This window comes from Tympanuchus pallidicinctus, unplaced genomic scaffold, assembly GCF_026119805.1.
Source record: "Tympanuchus pallidicinctus isolate F22 unplaced genomic scaffold, pur_lepc_1.0 scaffold16, whole genome shotgun sequence".
NCBI lineage: Eukaryota > Metazoa > Chordata > Aves > Galliformes > Phasianidae > Tympanuchus > Tympanuchus pallidicinctus.
Genome location: NW_026294679.1, coordinates 14,559,782 through 14,580,782, shown reverse-complemented (window position 1 = coordinate 14,580,782; position 21,001 = coordinate 14,559,782). Strand labels below are relative to the sequence as shown.

The 21,001-nt window shown below is 37.6% G+C and overlaps 1 protein-coding gene across 7 annotated transcripts in view; it reads left to right on the top strand.

The window, feature by feature from the left end:
• CPEB3 (cytoplasmic polyadenylation element binding protein 3) overlaps nucleotides 1–21,001 on the top strand; it is an 87,557-nt gene that overhangs the window by 3,204 nt on the left and 63,352 nt on the right. For 4 of the 7 annotated variants that reach the window (XM_052677909.1, XM_052677908.1, XM_052677907.1 and 1 more), the window contains exons 1-2: nucleotides 3,960–4,097; nucleotides 4,327–5,234. In XM_052677909.1, the coding sequence (XP_052533869.1) occupies nucleotides 4,338–5,234 (897 nt within the window). In that variant the 5' untranslated portion in view covers nucleotides 3,960–4,097; nucleotides 4,327–4,337. Of the gene's footprint in view, nucleotides 1–1,953; nucleotides 2,075–3,915; nucleotides 4,098–4,326; nucleotides 5,235–21,001 lie in introns of those variants that run through there. The other 3 variants (XM_052677904.1, XM_052677906.1, XM_052677905.1) reach the window with 3 other exon arrangements.

Sequence of the window (21,001 nt, the reverse complement as noted above, 5' to 3'; positions counted from 1 at the left end):
CAATCTGGCAATATGAAAGCATTCTCTTTATTCAATAGTGCATTATAACTGCATATAAAAAATAAATGGCAAGATCACTTTATATTTCATATTTGCTTGATTCTGTCTTTCTAAATGCAAGGAGCCCTCCATTAAATTCAAATGAGATATATGTAAACTGAGAAAAATATTTCTACAATAAAACTAAGTTTTTCAGTAATGTACTTTAACCTTCAAGATAGTTGGAAAATTCACTTTGTGACAGAAAGACTGGCATGGGTTTTTAGCTATAGAAGGCATAAATTACTTCATAATGAATTTCACCAAACAAAAATGCACTCAGTACAATCTTAGCTAAGTTAGCTAGGCTTACTTGAGCTTTTCTTACATTTGTTTCTTTGGAGTTGGCCCAGGTCAAGAAATTCAGGTATCAGATTGAATGAAGCTTTTGTTTCCTGATACAGCTGTTGTTACTATCTTTTAACTTCCAATTACAAAACAGTTGGCTGGTAGGAAAAAAAAAAAAAAAAAAAAAAGCTTCTGGTAGCTAATGGATCAAAAGACTCCATTAAACCTTGAATTTCTTTGGTTAAGTAGCATTTCTGTTTGTGACTGTCATGATTACTTTCATTATCTTCATATTTGCAAATGAAGCTGTCCCCTGTCTCCTTTCACATCAGTCTTCACAGCATCTGCAGGGAGCAAGAAGGGACATAAAGGAGGGCTGCACAGTGACCAGGGCTAGCCCTGTACTAGCTGAGGTTTCAACAAATGAGACATTTTCAGCTGCTGTCAGAAAGCAATTTTCCTGGCCTTTAATGATTCAGAGCAGTGCAAACAGGTTAGAGCAAGTGTTCAGAGACTCTTGATTACAGCATTAATTCAAGGCGAGTGGACCACACAGTCCAACATAAATAGACAGCAGAAAGCAAAATACAGGGGTGATTTAGCAAGCCATTTTCAAATACCCTCATTTATCTTTCTCAGAGTTCAGCCACAAAGCTGGGCATATTTCATCTTTGAAAAGACCTCCTGAAACTTTATGAAATGCTGATAGTTTCACATTTCAGATTTCTGCTATGTGATTTTCATACAAGTGTTAGCATTCCTTTTCCAGAATTATTGATATCATTGATTATCCAGAACAATTAATGGATCAGCATAAGTTGGAATACAAAGGCCTGCAGACTAAATTCTGAAAACTATCTGACCTATAACATCAAAATGAGATTCATTCCTTTCAGTCTGTGTACTGAAGTAGGAGATATGTGGATGGTGGTTGTGGAAGGAAGGTAGCTAAAATGAGGAGTTGCAGTATGGAGTGGATGTAGTAGTAAATAGTAAAATATTTGTCTGCCTTTTTATTTTTTCCTGAGTAGGGTTATTACTATTTTCCTTCTTTAAAGGATTTGAAGTTATAACAGTAGCTCAGTAATGAAGAAACAGTAATTTGCAATTTGGAAGGTATTCATATCATACAGCCCACGTGCTGATTTTTGTTTTGAAGTTTCATACTTGCCCTATTTGTGTTTCAGTTGGAATGCTTTTAGAACTGGTGTTGTGACAAGTGGCTCATTAATGTTTTCTACATCTAAGTAATGTGGCACCATCCCGTTTGTAACAGTGGTGATGGTTTTTCATAGATGATAAGCCTTGTAAATAATTCCTTGTACGTAAATTTGGAGATGTGAAGGAATCTGGGAGTCCTGGAAGCACTCCTTTGGCTAGCGATTGCTGCTCCACGTAGCTGTGTGCTCTGGCCATAAAAAAGCTGCGTGCAGCTCAGCTGCCGTTGCGCGCTGTCAGCTCCGTGCGGCACGCGCTGCGTCTGTCCGAGCTCCTCTGGGCAGCGGAGCGCAGCAGCCCGAGCTGAGCTGAGCTGAGCTGAGCTGCCCGGCGCTGCAGGCCCTGCTTGGGCAAGCCAACGCCGCCCCCGTCGGACTGCAAAACCCAGAATGCCGCGGCAGAGCATGCGCTGACAGCTCCCAGTTGTCAAAGTGCTCTTGCCAGAGTGGCCGACTGTTTGTCACACCAAACCCGAAAGGACAAAATAAACACACTGTTTTATTGAGCTTTAGATACAGAAAATCCAAAGGTAACTGTTCCTTAAGAATTTCTGTGTCGACTGCATGGGTTACTGCATGCAAGCAGAGGTGGTATTGCTGTGGGGATATAGATTTCCTGTTCTGGTTTGTGTATTTGCTCAAATACTTATAGCACCTCTTGATTATTTGCTGTGTATAGTCCAGTGTTAGACATGGGTGGCCTCTCAGTCTTTCTTTTTTTTTATCCAGTGTTTTTCCATTCAGACTGGCTTTGCTGTTAAAGGTAGGTCTTGACCTTGACAAGAGAATTGAATTGTGGAGATTTTACCTTTAAGAAATGGTATGAAAATGAATGTGGATTACAGTCTTTAGGATAAAGTTCAAAAACAAATGGCCAAGTCAAGGTACATATATGAAACAACTGCTGTGCTAGCCACTATAGATAACCTGATGACTAACTGATTTAAATATACTTTACTGATGGCAGGACTGTAGTATTTCAGCTGCTGTTTTTTTTTTCTCGATATACTTTTGTGCAGGGAAGGGGTAAAGAATTATGCTTTTTCTCTCTGCTATAAAATTGTCAATAATTTTCTGCACTCTTAGAATTAATGGTGATGTTGCTATAAACGCAGATGATGGAAAGCTACATGAAGCTTGGTGTGTTCTGGCTTTTCTACAGCACTGCTTTAAGCTGCCTCTGGGTTTCCCCTGCCCCATTGGCAGCAGCAGGGCTGCTGGCTGGGTGTGATAGTTTGCCCTGTTCTTGGGAACTTGCCCTAATGTTGTCTCACAACATAGACTTGCATGAACCCTTGCTGTTCGTTTTGTATGGAGAGGGGAAATACTAGGGAGCAAGCCAAGTAACTTATAGAAGAAATGTATCCTTACATTCATTTGAGGTAAAAAGTCTGTGAGTGACTATGTAGGAATTAAAAAATAATAAACTAAAGGTGTGTATAGGCCATCTCAAAACCGTTGTCAGGAGTCACTGACTTTGCTCTTTGACACCTTTCTTAACCAGATAATTGGTTTGGCTGGACTTTACTTTGTTACTTTGAAACAGCAATCCTAAAAACAGCGTGGCCAAGCTGTTGTGATTAGCTCAGTAGAAATGCAATTAGGCATTTGGTGATCACCGTCTTTTACATACTTCAATTGAGAAACTGGTTTTGGCTCATTCAAAACGCTTTTGAAATGTATAATAATCTCTTCAATCGACTAGAAGTCTGTGACATGTGGAGGATCCTGTTTTAGTTCCATGTAATGATGTTTACATCTGCATTACTATTATGGTGTTTTGAAATATTGATCAAATTCCAGTACCTGCCCTCCTTTATATGAATCCCCTCTTCTATCAGGTATAAGACTCAGTCATGCTATGTACACTCGCTTCTAAAGCGAGTTTAAGCTTACGTATCGATGTAGCAAATAAATTCCATCACTAGTCCTTGTCTTGTGCATCTAAAGATGGCCATGTCTCTACTTAAAACATTCGACTTAACCTCGTTTTAATTTTTCACTGTGAAAGCATAGGGAGCGTTACAGCCGAGTAGCACCTCCCCGATTTGCTCCTTTTGGCCTTATATTTCCCTACGAACAGATGACGGACGGTTTTCTGGAGAAGGCAATAGAGCGGGACGCCTTTGCGGCGAAGCAGCGCTGCGCCCCGCAGTGCTGCCGGCTCGGCCACGCCGAGGGTCGCTCCCCGTCCCCGCGGCCCCAGCACGGCGCTGCCGGCCGGAGAGCCTGGCTGCTTGCTGGGGAAATGGGTACCGGCTCCTTTAAAGGTGCCCTCATCGGAAAGGGGGTGGAGAAGAGCGGAGACTGGTGTCTCTTTAACCTTGCTGAAGGACGCAGCAGTATTTATTGACGTATGCAAATAGCCAGGGGGAGGAGGTGGAGGAGGAGGAGGGTGCTCGGAAAAACAGGAACCAGAATCAGTTTCTCATTGCAGGGTGAGAGCTCTGAGTTCCGGTGTAAGAGAAAAGAGACGTGGCGAAATTGCTGTATATCTCTGCCCTATAAGCACATCTCTCATTTAGACTGAAGGGAAACAAGGCATCAAAAAGGGTGAAGCATCTTAAAAAATATTTTCAAGACAATCTAGCATGATCAAAGCTTACATGTTCCTAAATGGGGGAGGGGGAAGATTACGGGTTTGCCTTGCAACTTGCTGTAGCATATAGCACTACTAATAGGAGGAGATTTTTGACCGGCAAATGATTAAAGCGGCCTCATTTGTGCTATGAATGACAATGCTAATAATCTGTCTTTGTGGTTTTTTCCCCTACTGTTTCAGCTGCGCAAACCATGCAGGATGATTTACTGATGGACAAAAGCAAAGCCCAGCCCCAGCAGCAGCGGCAGCAGCAGCAGCAAGATCCAAACTCAGCAGAAGCCCCCTCTACGCCCATCTCGTCAGAGACGCCCAAGCCAGAAGACAGCAGCTCAGTGACTAGTATCGGCACATCGGCTCCTTCCCAAAATAGCAAGGAGAAGATGCAGATGGAGTCTCCCATTTTGCCTGGCTTGAGCTTTCACCAGCCTCAACAAGAACCTGCAGCCGGCACCTCCTTGTCTCCCTCCTTCGGCAGCACCTGGTCGACGGGGACCACAAACACGGTGGATGATAGCTTTTTCCAGGGGATTACTCCGGTCAATGGAACAATGCTTTTCCAGAATTTTCCACACCATGTCAACCCTGTATTTGGTGGCACTTTCTCTCCTCAAATTGGCCTAGCTCAGACTCAACACCACCAACATCAGCAGCAGCAGCAGCAAGCTCAGCAGCAGCAGCAGCAGCGGAGGTCTCCTGTGAGCCCTAATCAGGCGCCTTTTGCCCAGAGAAATGCTGCTTACAGCCATCAGCCCATCATGACCAGCAAACCGTCTTCCTCTTCTGCATCCTCTTCTTCTTCCTCCAGCTGGAATAACCATCAAAATGCAGCTTGGAGTACACCTTCCAACCCTTGGGGTGGGCTGCAGGCTGGTAGGGACCCTCGAAGGGCAGTTGGAGTGGGGGTTGGCGTGGGAGTGGGGGTCGGTGTACCCTCCCCCCTCAATCCCATTTCACCCCTTAAAAAACCATTCTCCAGCAATGTCATTGCCCCTCCGAAGTTCCCACGGGCTGCACCCTTAACCCCCAAATCCTGGATGGAAGACAACGCGTTCAGGACGGACAATGGCAACAATCTGTTGCCTTTTCAGGTAAGTGTACCTTCTACATAGTGACAGCTATCACAGTTGTATTTTATTGCAGGGATATATTTCACTTTACTTTTCTATATGAGAGACATCTCCATACTTCATGTCTGCACTGAATAGTCATCCCATATAAAAGAAATAAGCTTGGTCCCAGGGAGGTGCACACTCAGAGGTTCCAAATTTTGGCTTGGTGTTAACAGTCTCCTTGTACTTATAATCTGTTCTTAAACATGACGGGGCTTAACCTTGTTGTTGTTGTTGTTTGTTTGTTTGTTTGTAGCATTAGAAAGGTAGTAGCCTTCCTACATGAAAGGCAGGTTTGGCAGACTGTGTTCTATTGCTGCTCTGTTGTTTTTTGTTTTTTGTTTTTTTTCTTGTGTTTTCCCATATGAGAAGAGCAGGAGACATTAAAATTGCTTGCTTCAGTATTCTAACTGGCATGTTAATTTTAACCAAAGGTGCTTTTGAACCTGAAATCCAGTCGATTATTTTATCACTATTGAAATAACTACTTGTCTTTATGTTGGGGCATTTAACAGGGGGATCTGTTCATATAAGGTACATATAGGAAAAGGTGTGTATGTCTGATATATCCCCCTTTGCTGTTATTTTCATGGGGGACGTTTTGAATATGTCTAGAAGCAGCGTGGGTGTGTATGGAAAGAGTGGCGTATCTGTCCTTTCCAGTAAGGAAATACTCAATACAATTGGCATGATTTAGGAATGGCAGGGAGATATTGTATAAAATGAACTAATTTATGCTGTTCAAAATATTTGCAGAGAAAAGAGACAATAGGACACGACCTTCAGAGCCATATTGCAATGGAGTCTATTTACTAGCTACATAGCTCTGAAATATTTAAAGCTGCAGTGCCCTTCAGTGTTTTTTTAATCTATGACGACAAAGCAGATCAATTGCAGCTGAAACTGGGCCACACAGAAGATTTGCAATTTTAATGCAGAACGAAACCTGTCATGGTGTGAAATCCATTTTAAGTTGAAAGAAGCAGGGCATGCACTTGCAGTTTTATTTATACAAGGTGAAGTGAATCACTCTTTTCTGCCAGGCTAGCCTTTTTAGTCTCAGATATGTCAAAATTTCCTGTTTTGGAATGCAGTGAAATCATTTGTGTATGCTTTATTTTAAGGTACTACCTTTCTCAGTATCTATGAACTCCCAAACATTTGTAACAGATCAGTTTTGTATGAATAGTGTTTAGCTTGACATTTAGTGTCAGAAACAAAGCAAACAAACAAAAGACAAACCCCACTCATTACTTTAAGAGATTGTTGAAGTAAGATATATGCATTCCTGTGCACTTTTTAAGTCCCATTCAAAGAGAGTATCTTATAGTCTGCCCTGATATTTCATTTTGCTGCTTCATTCTATTTAAAGGGAGAGTTGCTCATTTTTTATTGGCTACCCTAAATTAAGGTGGAGTGTCTGTTGATTAACTGCTGGGCAATGTCTCTAGCTCTGAAGACGGGAGAAAGGTTATATTTCAGATACAATATGCCTAGTGAAGCTATTATGTTGCACGGAAGTCTCTAGCACAAAAGCCAGTGGATATAGCACTCAGTCACTCCTAAAGGAGTGTCAAATGTTTCAGTTTACAAGTACTGTTTAATTTATCACCCTTTAAAAGTTACAAACTTGGCTAAATTTAGTAAGACTAGCACTAGTATATGGTCTTATTTCTGCGCTTTTGTCAACATGATACATAAAGTTGTATATTCATTAAGGAGATATTTATTATTGCAACTAGAAATTGTCACAGATTAATCTGTGTGGTATTTAGTCATCATGGTGGGAAGAAAGGAAATAAATGCTTTGAAGAAAAGTTCATTTCATTTTTAAAGTTAAGGTTTTGAAAATGTAAGTTATTAGTCAGTATATAAATTTGGAAATGTTTTCTTCTCTTTGAACATGATCTTGTGTTTTCAACTGAAAGCAAACACTTAGACTAATTTCAGCACCAGCTGAAGTACCAGTCTGATTTCAGAGACTTGGAAAGCTTGTGGTTTTTTTAATTTATATTGTTGTTGTACTATAAAAAACAAACAAACATTCTTTTTAGTACAAACTGCTGAACTTTGCATATGAGGCTGTGATCTGCATTAATGCCAATTGCTCTTATTCTTCACAAATTGCCAAAGAAATCTTGAAACTGTACTTCTGTTAAGAAGCAACTGTTTACTTCAAATTTACATTGATAAAATGATTTTCATATGAGTGTAATATTTGCTGCCTGGGTTGTGGTTGCGTTTGTTTGTTTTTCCTCATAGAAATTGGGCAATATGTTGACACAGTAAGTACTGCTTGTCAGCACTATCAAGTAATTCTGGCAGGTTTGTCCATGTACATCTGCCACCCTTCAGAACTGAAGCTTCTGTTGTTGTTTATAACTTGCTTCAGAAATACCTTTCAGTAAACTTCCCATGCAAATAAAAATTAGTAAGTTCCATATACTAACCCTTTATTTTTACCTTTCATTGAATCTTACAGTCTTTTTAGATTTTTAGTTGAAATTGAATTAATTAATTATTAACGTGTGAAGCTCAAGGTGTTCTGAGTCAAAACGAAACTAATGTGTTCACTGTTGGAATTAACAGTGATACTTTTTTTTTCAGTTCAGATTTTAATCATCAAAAATTTGGTGTAGAGAATTTCTGTAGTCCAGAATCGTATTCTGAATTTGTTATATTTGAAGATAGCTGGTATCAACTTCTGGTTAATTTAGTTCTGAAGAAAAAATAGAATTGCTTGATGTTTCTCTAATGAATGTGTGTATAGAGAAATAAGCTAAGGGTCTTTATCCCTGAATTTGAGCAGCAGATTAGTGTGCCTTGTACATAAAAGCCTATAAGGTGGCTGCTTAAGGAGGGCCTGTGCTAAATTACAAGAGCACATAAAGTATCAATTGAGAGGAATGCTGTTGGCATCTGAGTCATGATCAGTGCTGAGAGGCAACTAAAAATGCTTTGAAGGAGACTGTTTTAGTATGCATACTGAAGAAAATGGCTTGTGTTGCATTAAAAAAACCTGAAGGTACAAAGCTGATAGCTGTAAAGAAGAACAAAAAAGGCAGTTGGTATGGAATGAAATGTACTGTAGCAAATAAGAGTTGGAGATAAGATTGTGGGAACAGATGTGGAACAAGGCCAGATCTGAAGCATAGAAATGCAGCCAGTCTGTTCTGAATGTTCTTCGGCTTATGGGTGGTCCAGGCCAAATTCACCTGTTGTGTTTGTCATGTGATGAGCAGCAGTGTTTGCCATTATGCCAGGTTATCCTCATTTCTGATATTTGAGGTTGGCATTAACTGATTGTCCCTGGGACCAGGGCTGCGGCTCAATTCCTTTTTGCAGTAGAGCAGTGGAGCTTGAAGAGAGCTATTGTCATCTCATGCTTCTGAGCTGCTCACAGAACTCTTTTTTTCTTTCAGTTCTCTCAGGTAAATAGTGTATTTTTTTTTGGCTTTTTCCTTTCAGATATATTGTGGCACAGCTTGTGGGGTTAGGAGGATTGATAGTGCCTGAAATAGATCCTTGAAAGAATGGACAAGAAATTATCTTTACTGTAGAGAAGGAATTAAATATTTGGAGGCCAGTATGTTGATTAAAGAAGTCTACCATGTGGGATTTTAGTTGAACAATAACACTATAGCAAATAAATGAAAGATTTCTCAGAATTTATACAAGTTTTTGTATATACTTTCCCAGTAGTGTTCTTTAGAAAGCATCAAAAATGCGTAATAGCAAACTATAGACTTAAAAACTGCACAGCATATTCAGTGTTCTGAAGATTCTGGCATGTATCAAGTCATTCTTGACAGCTTTACTGACAAATACATCCCTAATGAAAATAAACAATGGGGTATTTACTGTAGATAAAGATAATTTTAACATGCCTTCTTTTTCAGAGCCTGTTAGCCAGGGGTCAGAGATAATAATGACAAAACTTCCTTGTTTTCTATTTTTGAAAAAGGAATTTAAAATTTGAAATAGCAATTTGAATAGGAATTTGCTTTCATACAGCTGATATAATAAGGTAAATTTTCAAAGATACATGTATTACTAAAAATAAAATTCCAAACACGAAGCTGGTTGGAGTATAAATATGTGTAGATAAAAATATGTATAGATGCAGAAATATGTTAGTATGTGTATTTCTGTATTAGATATAGGTACACTAATTAGGTTCAAGTACCTTATTGTGTGTGGTAGTAAACACAGCGGAGCTCTTTAGTGAGTAAAATGAAGATTGAGAAATGGCCACAGTATAATGCTGATAGTTCTGATGTGATCTTCAGTTGACTCTTAATAGACAGCTCCAGAAGAGGCTATTTTCTTTGAATATTTGAAGTTCTTTGGGCCTGTCACATTAGTCCATATATGGCTTTACCTACTCCACTGCAAGTTCATATTCTAAATAAAAGATGTATATGCGCACACTCATGTGTATATAAATGTACATGCAGTGCACTCATGCACACAATAACTGTCTTCTACTTCTGGGAAAAAAATGTTAAAGACCTAATTAATTTCAATCTTGAAAACTTGAAGACTTCAAGCCTAGATTTTTTTATTTATTTTTTTTTTAGCTAAAAATTGCATATCATGTAATAAATGTATTTGAAGACTTTTTGAAATGCTATTTCCCTGTTCTAAATTTGACAGTCTGAGTGCTGGCTTATTGACAGTATAGTAAGTAACTATACTGGTAACAGGAGCACTATTGCTGTCCTGAAAACTATTTCTTCGAGTGTAGTATAATATTAATTTTCCTTATTTGATGCTACACAAGTACTGACAGCCTGTGACTGTGAAATAAGCAAACAAAATGGCACGGAATAACTTAGTTGGATTTTCTGCTCTTCTCCTGCCCTCTCCTGCCTTCTGATGTGCTTCTGGTGTTACTGTGTCACTGAACATGAATAAGGCCTGAATTCTGAATATTCAGGAGTGAGAATTTAATTTTTGTGTTTTCAAATAAATTAAGCAATAACATAGTATGGAATAACAAATGCATTGCTGTTTCATATTAAAAGTGCGATGATTTGAGCACTAATCACTGATTGCCTTTGATTTTAAGTAAACAATGAGTCCTGTTTAAGCCCTCACTCAAAATTAATGAAGGTAGAATGAAGATGTGAGTTCAATATGCAGGTGAAGGTCTCAGGAAGTCTATAAATAGACAGAACTTCCTCAAAGATGTTGAAGGTCTTAATATAGTACAATGGATCAATGATTTTGTCTTATGCTAAAGGAATTATCTGCCTTTGGAAGGTAAGCTGGAAGGTGAAGAGCATGCTGTTCGTTTTGCTGTTTCCTTTCTTGGGTTGCATTCCCTGGGTTGGTTTGTTTATTTATTGACCAAAGGCAGCTTTTGTGAATTGAATGTCGGATAGAGAGATATGGAAAACCAATGCTTTCCTGGCCTAGATGATTTTCAAGGAGAAAATCTCAAGGAGTTTGCTGTGTGGATGATGAACGTTTCCATTTCTCCACGTTTGGTAAAGCAGTTCTTTGTTCCTTAAGATTCTTTGAATGCTTCCTGGATGAAGCGCGTCAGAGGGGAAGCTAAAAGGTAGCACTGCTTAATTTGAAGTTTCTTAGTGGCTTGAAACTGTACAAATCTGATTTTTGCTTAGGCTGGGTAGACGAATGTGCTTTCTAAAACTGTCAAGTTAGTCTGAAGAGAAAAGCATCATCATCAAAGCTAGCCAGGGATGACCTGTGAGAGAGATTTGAAGATACTCTGACTTATTGTTTTTCTTTTTCCAACTGATCATTTGAGATTGTTATGAATTTGAAAATACTATTTATATACAAAAGATCACTGTAAAAGCCTTTACAAACTTCATTTTTTTTCTTCCCTCAGTAAGCACGCAGTTTTGCTTTTGTAACCCGTAATACATTATTTAAGAAGGATTTGCTCAAGTCTGCTAGCATAGTGGTAGTTACCAGACTTTGTGTGTAAAATGTATTTTTTTCTATTTCCCCTGCTTTGTCTCTCAACTCTCTGTCAACAGGAATCATTATAAAAAGCTTTTTTTTTTTTTTTTTTTGTATAATTGTTGTTTGCAATTACCTGCTGAAAGTCGAAGACAACAGAATCTGCGTAAAGAAATTCTGTACGATCTTGAAGTGGAATAGAAGTGGAAGTAGGTAGAAGGTTCTGCCTATGCTCAGGGTTGATCAGTTTTCTTGTCTATTGCAAGCCCAATTAAGTGCTCAGTTTCACAATGTACTGCCATTGTAGGTTTTTTCCACTTCTTATCTCAGCCTACTTATTCAGTAAGGTGCGATGGAAGTGAAATTTCAGAAAGGGCAGGAAGGAGAATTTTCTAATTCTGGTTGACTCAGCATCAAGTTAGCTAAATTTCCTTTTGGACTCCTGCTGCTATGTGGGCTTAGGACTTCCCTTCTACAGGGGAGCTTCCTAAATGTCTGTGTATATTTAGAGTTTGTTTTTTTTTTTCCCTCTGGCCAATGATGGGAGTAAGTGAAATGTGTAGTATGGGAGAAGTAAAGAATGCATACTGCAAAGCTTTAGGCAAGTTTTTCATTCCTAGTGATGTTAGCATTTTGAGTATAAATACACATAAAATACATGTGTACGTATCTGTGTTTGAGTATGTATAAATAATTCACTTTCTTCAGAAAACAAGCTCTGATAATATTGAGTGGCATCTGCCTGAGAATTGCTTTGATAAGTAGGTTTAGCTGTTATTAGCATAATTTGCTTCTTTTCATATTTACTGTAGAAAGTTTTGTGCAGGTGGAAGTATAATTGTTCACTATTCTCATTGCCTGGCAAGTGCATCGGAGAAATATCTCCATTCTTTGGCTTTTAGGCTGCTGTGACATGTGTTACGCTTCGTAACTAAATTTGAGGTCCCATGTTTTTTCATTATTCCTTCTTTATTCAGTTTTCCTGTTTCTTTTAATGGAAATACAGTACAGAAGCATTGTTTTTAAGCAATTGTTGTTAGAATACCACTTGTATATATTACTAATAAGTAGGTGTTTGAAGATGAGTGAATGTATTATTTTTGCTTATAGAAATAGGACTTCATTTGTGTCATCTTCTGATTATTACTTGTAAACTTTAGAATTTACAAAAGGCAAATGGTGAAATGCTGCAGAAAACATGCCTGTGTATCTTGAAACATTTTGTGTTCATAAACTTTAATTATAAGGTTCCATCCTTTCTGTTAACAGTAACATTGGTCAAACACAGCTAATTGATATCTTTTCCTTGTTATTCAACATGACTTTTTATTGTATGCCTTTCAAAATAATCTCAGATTAAGGAAAGTCAGTTATTAGGTTTTACAGAAGAGAAGCACTGTGCACTGTCTGTATGAAGACGGATGCTGATCTCCTCTGTTCCATTAGTGCTGAGAGAAGAAGAGGTGGATAATTTCTGTTCTAAAAATGTAAATAAAAGGCGCTGCTTGGAGAAATAATTTCCTTCTCATGTTCAATCTGAGAACACTAAGAAGCTGTTATTCTGAAATACTTAGCATATTGCTTTTTATTCAAAGCAGAACATTCACTGACTGCCTTTGCTTGCTGCTTTTTTTAATCCCAAGCTAGTACCAGGACGTGAAGAAAATAAACTGTCTAATGTGAACAGTTCTAGTTGAAGTTAAGGGGTGATTATTCAGGAATTAAGAACTCTTCATTAGAGAAAAGAAGAAAACTAGTTTATTTCCTTGAATGAGATCTACTCTTCTCTTCCTTCAGCTGTCTGTGGTTTCTCTATGCATCTTCCAAATTGTGCATGTGACAACTTAAAGCTTCTACAGACAAACTGTAGTCAATTTGAAAGTCCACTCAGAGCACTGCCTGAAATAAGTTGTGTTGGAAAAAATATTTTTACCATATACTTAATTATTACTGCAGAATGGTACAATTTAAATTGCCCAAGTGGTCTTTCTTCTGTGCTATCTTTTTATATGGCTTTACAAAATTCAGAGCTCTCTTAAATGTTCTAGAGCAGTGTAAAATGAATAAGCAAAACCAAAAATAGTCTTCTGTTTTATGATGATATTCACATGATTCATCAACCAAATTGTAGTCCTTTGGTCAACACCACAGATTGTTCTAGAGTTAACAGGGTTAATGAAAATAATGTATGTGGTGTGGAGTACATACTTGCCAGTGGGTTTTAGAGGCATTTGATGTTTGGGGTTCCTGTCAGGGCTTTGGGTGAAGTGTGATTTTTGTGGACATAACTCCTTGTTCTTGTTTCATCCCATCTTGAACAGTTCAACTTCATTCCTTTCAAGCTTTCCTTCTTCTTCTTTCTGTTCCTGCTTTTTGTTTCCCTTTTTCTTACTGAAGGTTCCCATTTGAGTTGGCCTTCCCTGTTCTGCTTGATCTGTCAAAACTTAAAGCTACAGTGCAAGGCCCAGTAATCCTCAGTAGTCACAAGCTGAATCATCGTCACTCGTTCTGTGAGAGCTTAATGTCCGGAATGATTATGCATTTTCTACCTCATAAGAATTAAAGACAACCTAGTGAGTGTGACTTGCTTTTGAGAATTAAAGTTGGAATTGTAGCTAAAGAATCAGTACTCTTCCTCATTGCTACTGTCTAGTTTATTTACACTGTATATGTAGATGAACTAAATTTAGGAACTGGAATTGGAACAAAATTGCTCTGTCAAATTACTCTATCTAAAAGCAACGCATTGCATTTAGATCATCTGCCTTCCTTTGTCATGACTGCCATCACCCAATCATTCCTTTTCTCTTTTCTATTGGCCTTCTCTATTTCTAACTGTCAATTTTTTTCCATCTCTTTCCCATTAGCTTGGGGAAAAAAAAAAAAAAAAAAAAAAAAATCCAGACTATCCCATTAAGTATTAAAATGGTAGCGTTAGGTTCAGAAAAAATAACTGGGAAGTGTAACCCTTATTTTTCTAAGCAAATGTTTGTGCTTTAGTTCAAGGAACATTTTTCATATATTCAGTAACATTTTCATGTCGTACGTACAAGCACAAGTTCTTTTTGAATCACTGAGCAGTTCTTTTTTGTATGTTATCATTGTGCATCAACTAAGGTCCAGGTGACCTTTTATCTGCTTAGTTTATTAGACAGACACCTAGAATTGAAAGGCAGAAATCTGAAGCTTATCATGTGTTAAGCAGTGGGAAATGTGGTAGAAAATGAGCAGCATGGCATCGCCTGACTACCTCTGTCTTTCCAGCGGCATCCTTCAGAAATATTAAGAGTAATGTATTATCCTACTGTTCTTGCTGTGGTCTCACAAGGAAGTGTTCTTCACTGAGAACAGAGCTTATTTTAGGTGGGTCCTGTAACACAGTGTTTTACTTTGTGAAGGAGATTTGTTAAATGCATTAAAGAATGAACCAGTGGGCAGCTATTTTTATTTCAGTTTCTACATGACCTTTACAGCAACTACTCATCTGTAAAGAGTTAATAAATGATTAATGTATTATCTGATTATTAGGGTAGAGCACATTAACAGATGGCTTGTAAACAAATTTAATATCATCTTTTGATGTGCTTAGTAACCACGATGATCTATAATAACCAAATCTGTCAAATGTTTATAGTATGCTTTGTGTTGCTGACATTTTAAAAATAGTTTAGAGAAAAGAAAGATACCCTTTAGTCTTAAATTAATGATCACAGTAATAGTCTGGTGAATTTTTTTAGCTTTAGGAGAGTCTCGCTTGTATACTCTTTCTAGGCTCATTTGTTTCTTCCTGTGTCATTTAAAAAAATACATAATTCAAAACAATGAAACATCTCACAGTAACAGAAAAGGCTTTTCTTAAAGCTCACAAGGTCTTTGGTAGTAGGTAACTGAAGTAGGGAGACTAAAGCACAGTGAGAGGGTGAAGGAAAACTTCAGGGAACAGGTAGGATTTTAATAAGGCAAAATGGAAGTGAAGTTGTGGTGTGTTCATATATGGCTATCCAAGGTGACAGTGTAACTCATTGCTTTCTGTAGATGAGTATTTCAACTAATGAAATATTGCAAACATAAGGTTGGATTTCACATTGCGTTAGGAAGGGTCCTCAGCTTGGTGATCCCTGCTGCTGTCTGCTAATAAATGAAACTGCACCTGTGATACCTGAGAAATTGAATCAACCAACGTTGTCAGCAGAGCTTAACACGAATGTTTTGTTCTAAGCTTCTGTAGTGAGCCTCTTGGCCCTTGTCTAAACAGGATCACATTCTTCTGACATGGCTTCACAAAGTAGAAATAGAAGATTGCTTATATAACTTTTTTTTTTTTTTTCTTGTTAAGCAAGGCAGAAGTGACTTCCTGCATTCCATTTACAACTACTTTAAAATGGATTGCAATAAATTTTACAGTTTCTTTGGAAAGGTTCATTCTTTTTATTTTTATTTTTTTAAAGAAACTGGAAAGCTTTCTTTTTCACCTTGCTTGAATATAAACTCAAACTGGTATAGGTTTCAAAACATAGGTCATTCCTTAGCTCAGTCAGACACATAGATGAATGGGAATAATAGAGAGTATACAATGGTAATACATTTATATACATATGATATATAAAATATGAATGCAGATGTAGACTGATGCAAATATACCAGAAGTACCACTTTTCATGCAGCCTGGATTTTTATTTATTTATTTATTTACTTTTTCACATTTCCATTCCTACCTGTGGTTTGTAGTTGTCCTGAAGTTTACTAATTAACTCTTTCTCCTTTGTGTCCTTTCTCGTTGCTGAGGTCTCAGTTTATACTGATGACTGATTCCTTGATCTTATGACCTTGTAGTTAGCAATATTAAATATCATCCTGCTTTGCTGAGTTCTTCAGATTCACTTAGTTGGTTCTGTATGATGAGCTGGTCTGCTGTACACTGATGAGATCTTGCAAATATAGCTAGTGTGCTCCTACTTGAATGCTATTACCTGTCAATACGTTCAGTCTTAAGCTTTGTTTGTTTTTGTTTTGTTTTTAAGAAAATTCATTAGTAACTCTTCTTCAGATGATACATGTTCAGCGCTATCACATTTTTTCCTTTTCTGGAGTCTTTTTCATACCCCAATTGCACCATTTCCTGCTTTTTTTCGTTTATCTTGTTACTTTTGCTTGTAACTCTGGGTGAAGTGCTACACTGTAGTCCTTGTTATATCAACTTCATCATACTCTTTCAAGGGTGTATTTCAAGAACCAGAAATCATACTTTAGAATATTGCATAGTTACTGTATGATGCTCTTAGCTCTACTTTTTCTTTCTTAAAGACAGCTGTGAATTTCAATTGTAAAAACTAATCAGTTGGATATACACATTGTCACATTCCCGTAATACTTCTTTAATTATTTTGTCCATGTGCCATATTCCAAAACATTTGTTGTTTGAGTTATTAACACTGAACTTGTTACAGTTTCTCTGAGTGTGGTTAAGTGGTTGAATATCCTGGTTCCTTCCTTATAACAGAATCTGCTAATGTGCCTCTCAGTCCTTATTAAAATAGGAGAGCTGCAAACTGGATGGCTTTTATCTGAAAATCTTCTCACTGTCCGGAGCAGTGTTAACTGAATTTCCCCTGTACTGAATTAGTTTCAGCTCAAAAATAAATAAGTAAATAATTACACGTCTCTTGCCATCCCTGGGTAAATTTGGTTTATTTTAATGCAATTGTTCTAAATTATTTAAATCATTAAATCCAAATGTCTAGCAGTTATTTGAATGCATTTCTCACCTGCTTGGTTGCATGTACACAGCCTTCAACAACTTTGAAGTTCATTACAACGTTGACACTGAATGCTTTTAAATGATATTTTTTAATATAGCATAATAACAGTGTTATAAAAGGATTGCCTCATTTCTCAGTGACTATAAAGGAATCCTCAACTCATGGTTAGAAATAAGTGCACAGCTGGAGAGAGCTTGTGGTCCTCTTTCCTCTAAGAGAAGATGGCTGTGACAGCTTTGGCTTCTACAATAGGTTATATCCTGGATGAAGGCCCAGGATGGAGAACATTTGCTGCCTAAACTATTTTCAGTCTCCATTAGGAAGAGCCTGACTGCCTGGACTTGTGTGTACCTCTTCGTAAGCAGGTTTTTAATTCTTGTGTCACAATTTGTCATGCATATTAATCGTGCTATAATAACGTAATGGTAGGATATGGCCGCTTACACAAGCGAATTCAGTGAAATGGCAGCTAATAGGTTAAACGTCTTGTTTAAGTCCTGCTGAATGCGAAGTGACATCACTCTGAAAAGGTCACCTTCTTGTCTTCTTTGGTGCTGCTTTTCATTGAGAGTGTTTGTGTCCTGTTTTAGGTCTGTCAGTAAGTGACCTCACTTTTCTTTTCTTAGTGAACAAGTATTCCCACTATGCTTTCCTTTTTTTTTTTTTTTTTTTTTTCCCCCCTTCATTTTTTTCTTCCTTTTAAAGTAAAGGACTGAAATGGCAAAATCCCTCTTTTCTCTAAGAGTAGTTCTTCAAACCTGCAGGTGAAAGTACTGTCCCATAGGAACAGAAGAAATATCGCCTTCCTTTTTGGTGGAAATATCTAGCCAGAATTCTGGCACTTACAAGTTGTTTTGCTCATGAACTGCTATCTTCTGAACATAGCAGACATGGAACGGGAGCCTGGCTTGAAATATGACAAATATTATTTCAATTGCACTGTTTTTTTTAAAAGCATAATGAGTGTGAGGTATAAGACAGTATTTCAGGTGTTTTTTGTTGTTGTTGTTGGTTTTTTTTGTTTGTTTTTTGTCATAAGGCTTAAACATTGTAAACATTTCAGTAACATGCTGCTTTAAAAAAAAAAAAATATATATATATATATTTGATCTTGGCAATATATATGTCAGTGATTATTGAAAAATAAAACCTATTTCAGTTTTGGAGAAATCTTTGAGAGTCCTTTACTGAGCTAAGGCGATCAGCCATCTGACACTTACTACCTGCATGCTTTTCTATCCCGTTTTGTCTCATTATCCTATGACAATGTGCGATAGACTTCTCAGTTTGTAAATATTTTTGAGAGCTTCCTTATACTTTGTCTCTACTCTCATTTGCATTATGCACAGCCTAGACTGTGAAGTATGGTCCTTTTTATGCTGTAGCATCCCCAGTACTCCCTTGTCCATTTGCAGTCTGCATTTCTGTAGTGCTTTGATTTTGTGATTTTAGGTTTGCACTTCAATTGTGCTCATTTTTAGTGAGTACAGGAAGTTCTTAAGTCAAAGTTTACCTTTCCTTAGTGTATGTAGAATACAGGGATAATTCTACTGAACAGAATGGTAGAAAACCAACCCTGATAAGTTACCTTTGAAGTTTTGTACAGTATGCCATTGAACCACTTAAATGATGTCCCTTCGATAACTTAAGGTTTTAATGAATGGCCTGGTAAATCCTACTGCTGACTTCCTACTTTTTCATTTGCTTGTTTTTCTGAATTGCTGGTTGTCTTGGGGGTAACTATTTTAATCCTATACTTTGGAGTGGTTACAACCATTTGTTGCTGGAATCTGTAACTATAATAGAAAGTGGATACATCAGCTTTTTGAGATGCATTCCTAAACTGGACTGATGAGCAGATTTTTATCTAAAACATCACATGGAACAAAATATGGCTGAACATGAATGCTGCCTGTGAGTGCTCAGACAGTTGTGTACAGATCACTCCTTACAATGGCATAATGAGGTATTAGAATAATGGCTGACTTGTGGATTCTTTTTTTCTTTTTTTCTTTGTAGCACATTGTCTACTTGCCATTATTTATTGGAGAAAGGAATGTGTTTGGAAAAATTTTAAGTGCATTATATTGTTATTTGCTGATCATAAACACTTTTCTAGTTGAAGTACTACGTTACACAGTTAAGTGCTTGACTGAATGATTTGGTTCCTTTGAATTTGAGGTAGAGGAGCAATATTAGTAATGATGTAAGATGCGTGCTGAGCATATCATCAAAGTATGTGCTGGAAGAGCAGCAAAGGATCATTCAAACAGTGCAGTAAGTAGGTTGTTGCTTAATAAGGCTCTGCTGAGTAGCTAAAAGAAATGATCAGTACAGTATAGAACAAGAGGTAAATATATTTAATTTGTACCCAGTAGTGCTATATTTTGGTCTGTTCTCTATAATTCCAAGGTATAAATTGCTGAGACTCAGCCTGCCCTAGAGCCACCACCTCTGAGAAGAGATTGGGTAAACTTTACCTTCTTACTCAGAGTTTGCAAGCAAATACTCAATATTTAGTAGCTTGTCAGAATATTTTGTTGACATTGCGAAGCCTTATGGCTGTAAAGACTGAGTATTTTTCTATGCAGTTTGAATACATACAAAAAGAGAATCTCATCTTTACTGAATGCAAAATGAATTTTAAAATGAAGAATATAACTAGGATTAGTTTCTCTAATTCAGTGTAAAGCCTGTTCTATCTTTTCCTGTTTCTGTGCTTTTTGGAAATGCAAATTGCAAACATTCCAGTGAAAGTTTTTAGTTTCCTTGTGACATTTTAGGGCTCATAGTCTATAAGAGGGGGTACCTTTGTAGATGTCATTTACCTTTTTCTGAAAAGCTGCTGGAGTCAGTCAAGTACTCAAGGCTTTTGGATTTCATCTGAATTCTTGCATGTTAACTGTGAAAGTTGTACGGTACAACTATGTAATGAAGATGATTAAATGCTCTTATCTAGAGGTCCAAAGTGTCATTGCTCAAATGGTATTAAAATGTTTCCCTAATCTGTATGTGATTAGGTATTTTTTATATTGTTTTCTTTTAAGCTTCCTCATTTTTCTTAAAGTCTTTTTGAATAAGCTAGGGAAAAAAAGGGCAAAAAATTCACCTTTTGCCCAGTGAACTTCTGAACATGTAGGAAATAAAAAATGTGCTGTAGTTGGTGATGTGAAGAAAGAAGGAGACAAGAAGTTGATGCGTTTCTTCTGTGGGCAGAGAAAGAAAGTTCAAAAAAGAATGTAGAATTAAAATGAAGTGCCATTAAGACTTAGTACTATTAGCTCTGCTGTAGTGTTCTTTACCGTGCATATGTACAAATTTACCCTGTTTTCCCCTCCTGTCTACACTGTATCCCTCGTTAGTTGTTTGGTTTTACTTAATATTTTTATGAAATCCAATATAAGGAAAAAAATTACTGAAATTTCTGGTTGCGCTGGTTCTGTCCATATCTGTGTTGTCAGTCGTGTTGCTATTGGCAACATTCCAGTGCCAAGCTGCAAAGGAAGTAACACTTGCTATTTACAGGGTTTTTTTTGTTCTTTCACAAAGTGATCAATTTACTTTGCCACATGGCCTTATTCCTCAGATTTCACTTCTATTGAAGAACCTATATCTGTATGTTGAATCTATGGAGGGTGCAAGTGGGATTGCATCAGAGGAAGCTGCCAGGAGCACATGATTGCTCAGCAAAGTGTTCAGAGCTTGCTAGCTGCAGTTGTTCACATGCATTATTACAGCAGACTGACATGTCCCAAGCCAAACTTCCATAGTGCTTGCTTTTATTTGCTTTTTTTTTTTCTTTTGGATTGGGATGCTGGAGTGAGACAAACTTGTTTTCCTTGCTTTCTCAGCAATAACCTCTCCTGCAGGTGCTAGAATAGAGTAGGCGAGCCCAGTTTGAGACAGTGCTGGCATTTTGCACTGTATTTATCCAAAGCTGTGCTTCCATTGACTTCAGCTTTAGTTGGCAATGCTTAGCAGCGTTATGCAGCCAAATCCAAACTTGGCTGAGCGCAGGCACAGAAGGGTAAAATGCATCAGTGATGATGGTGA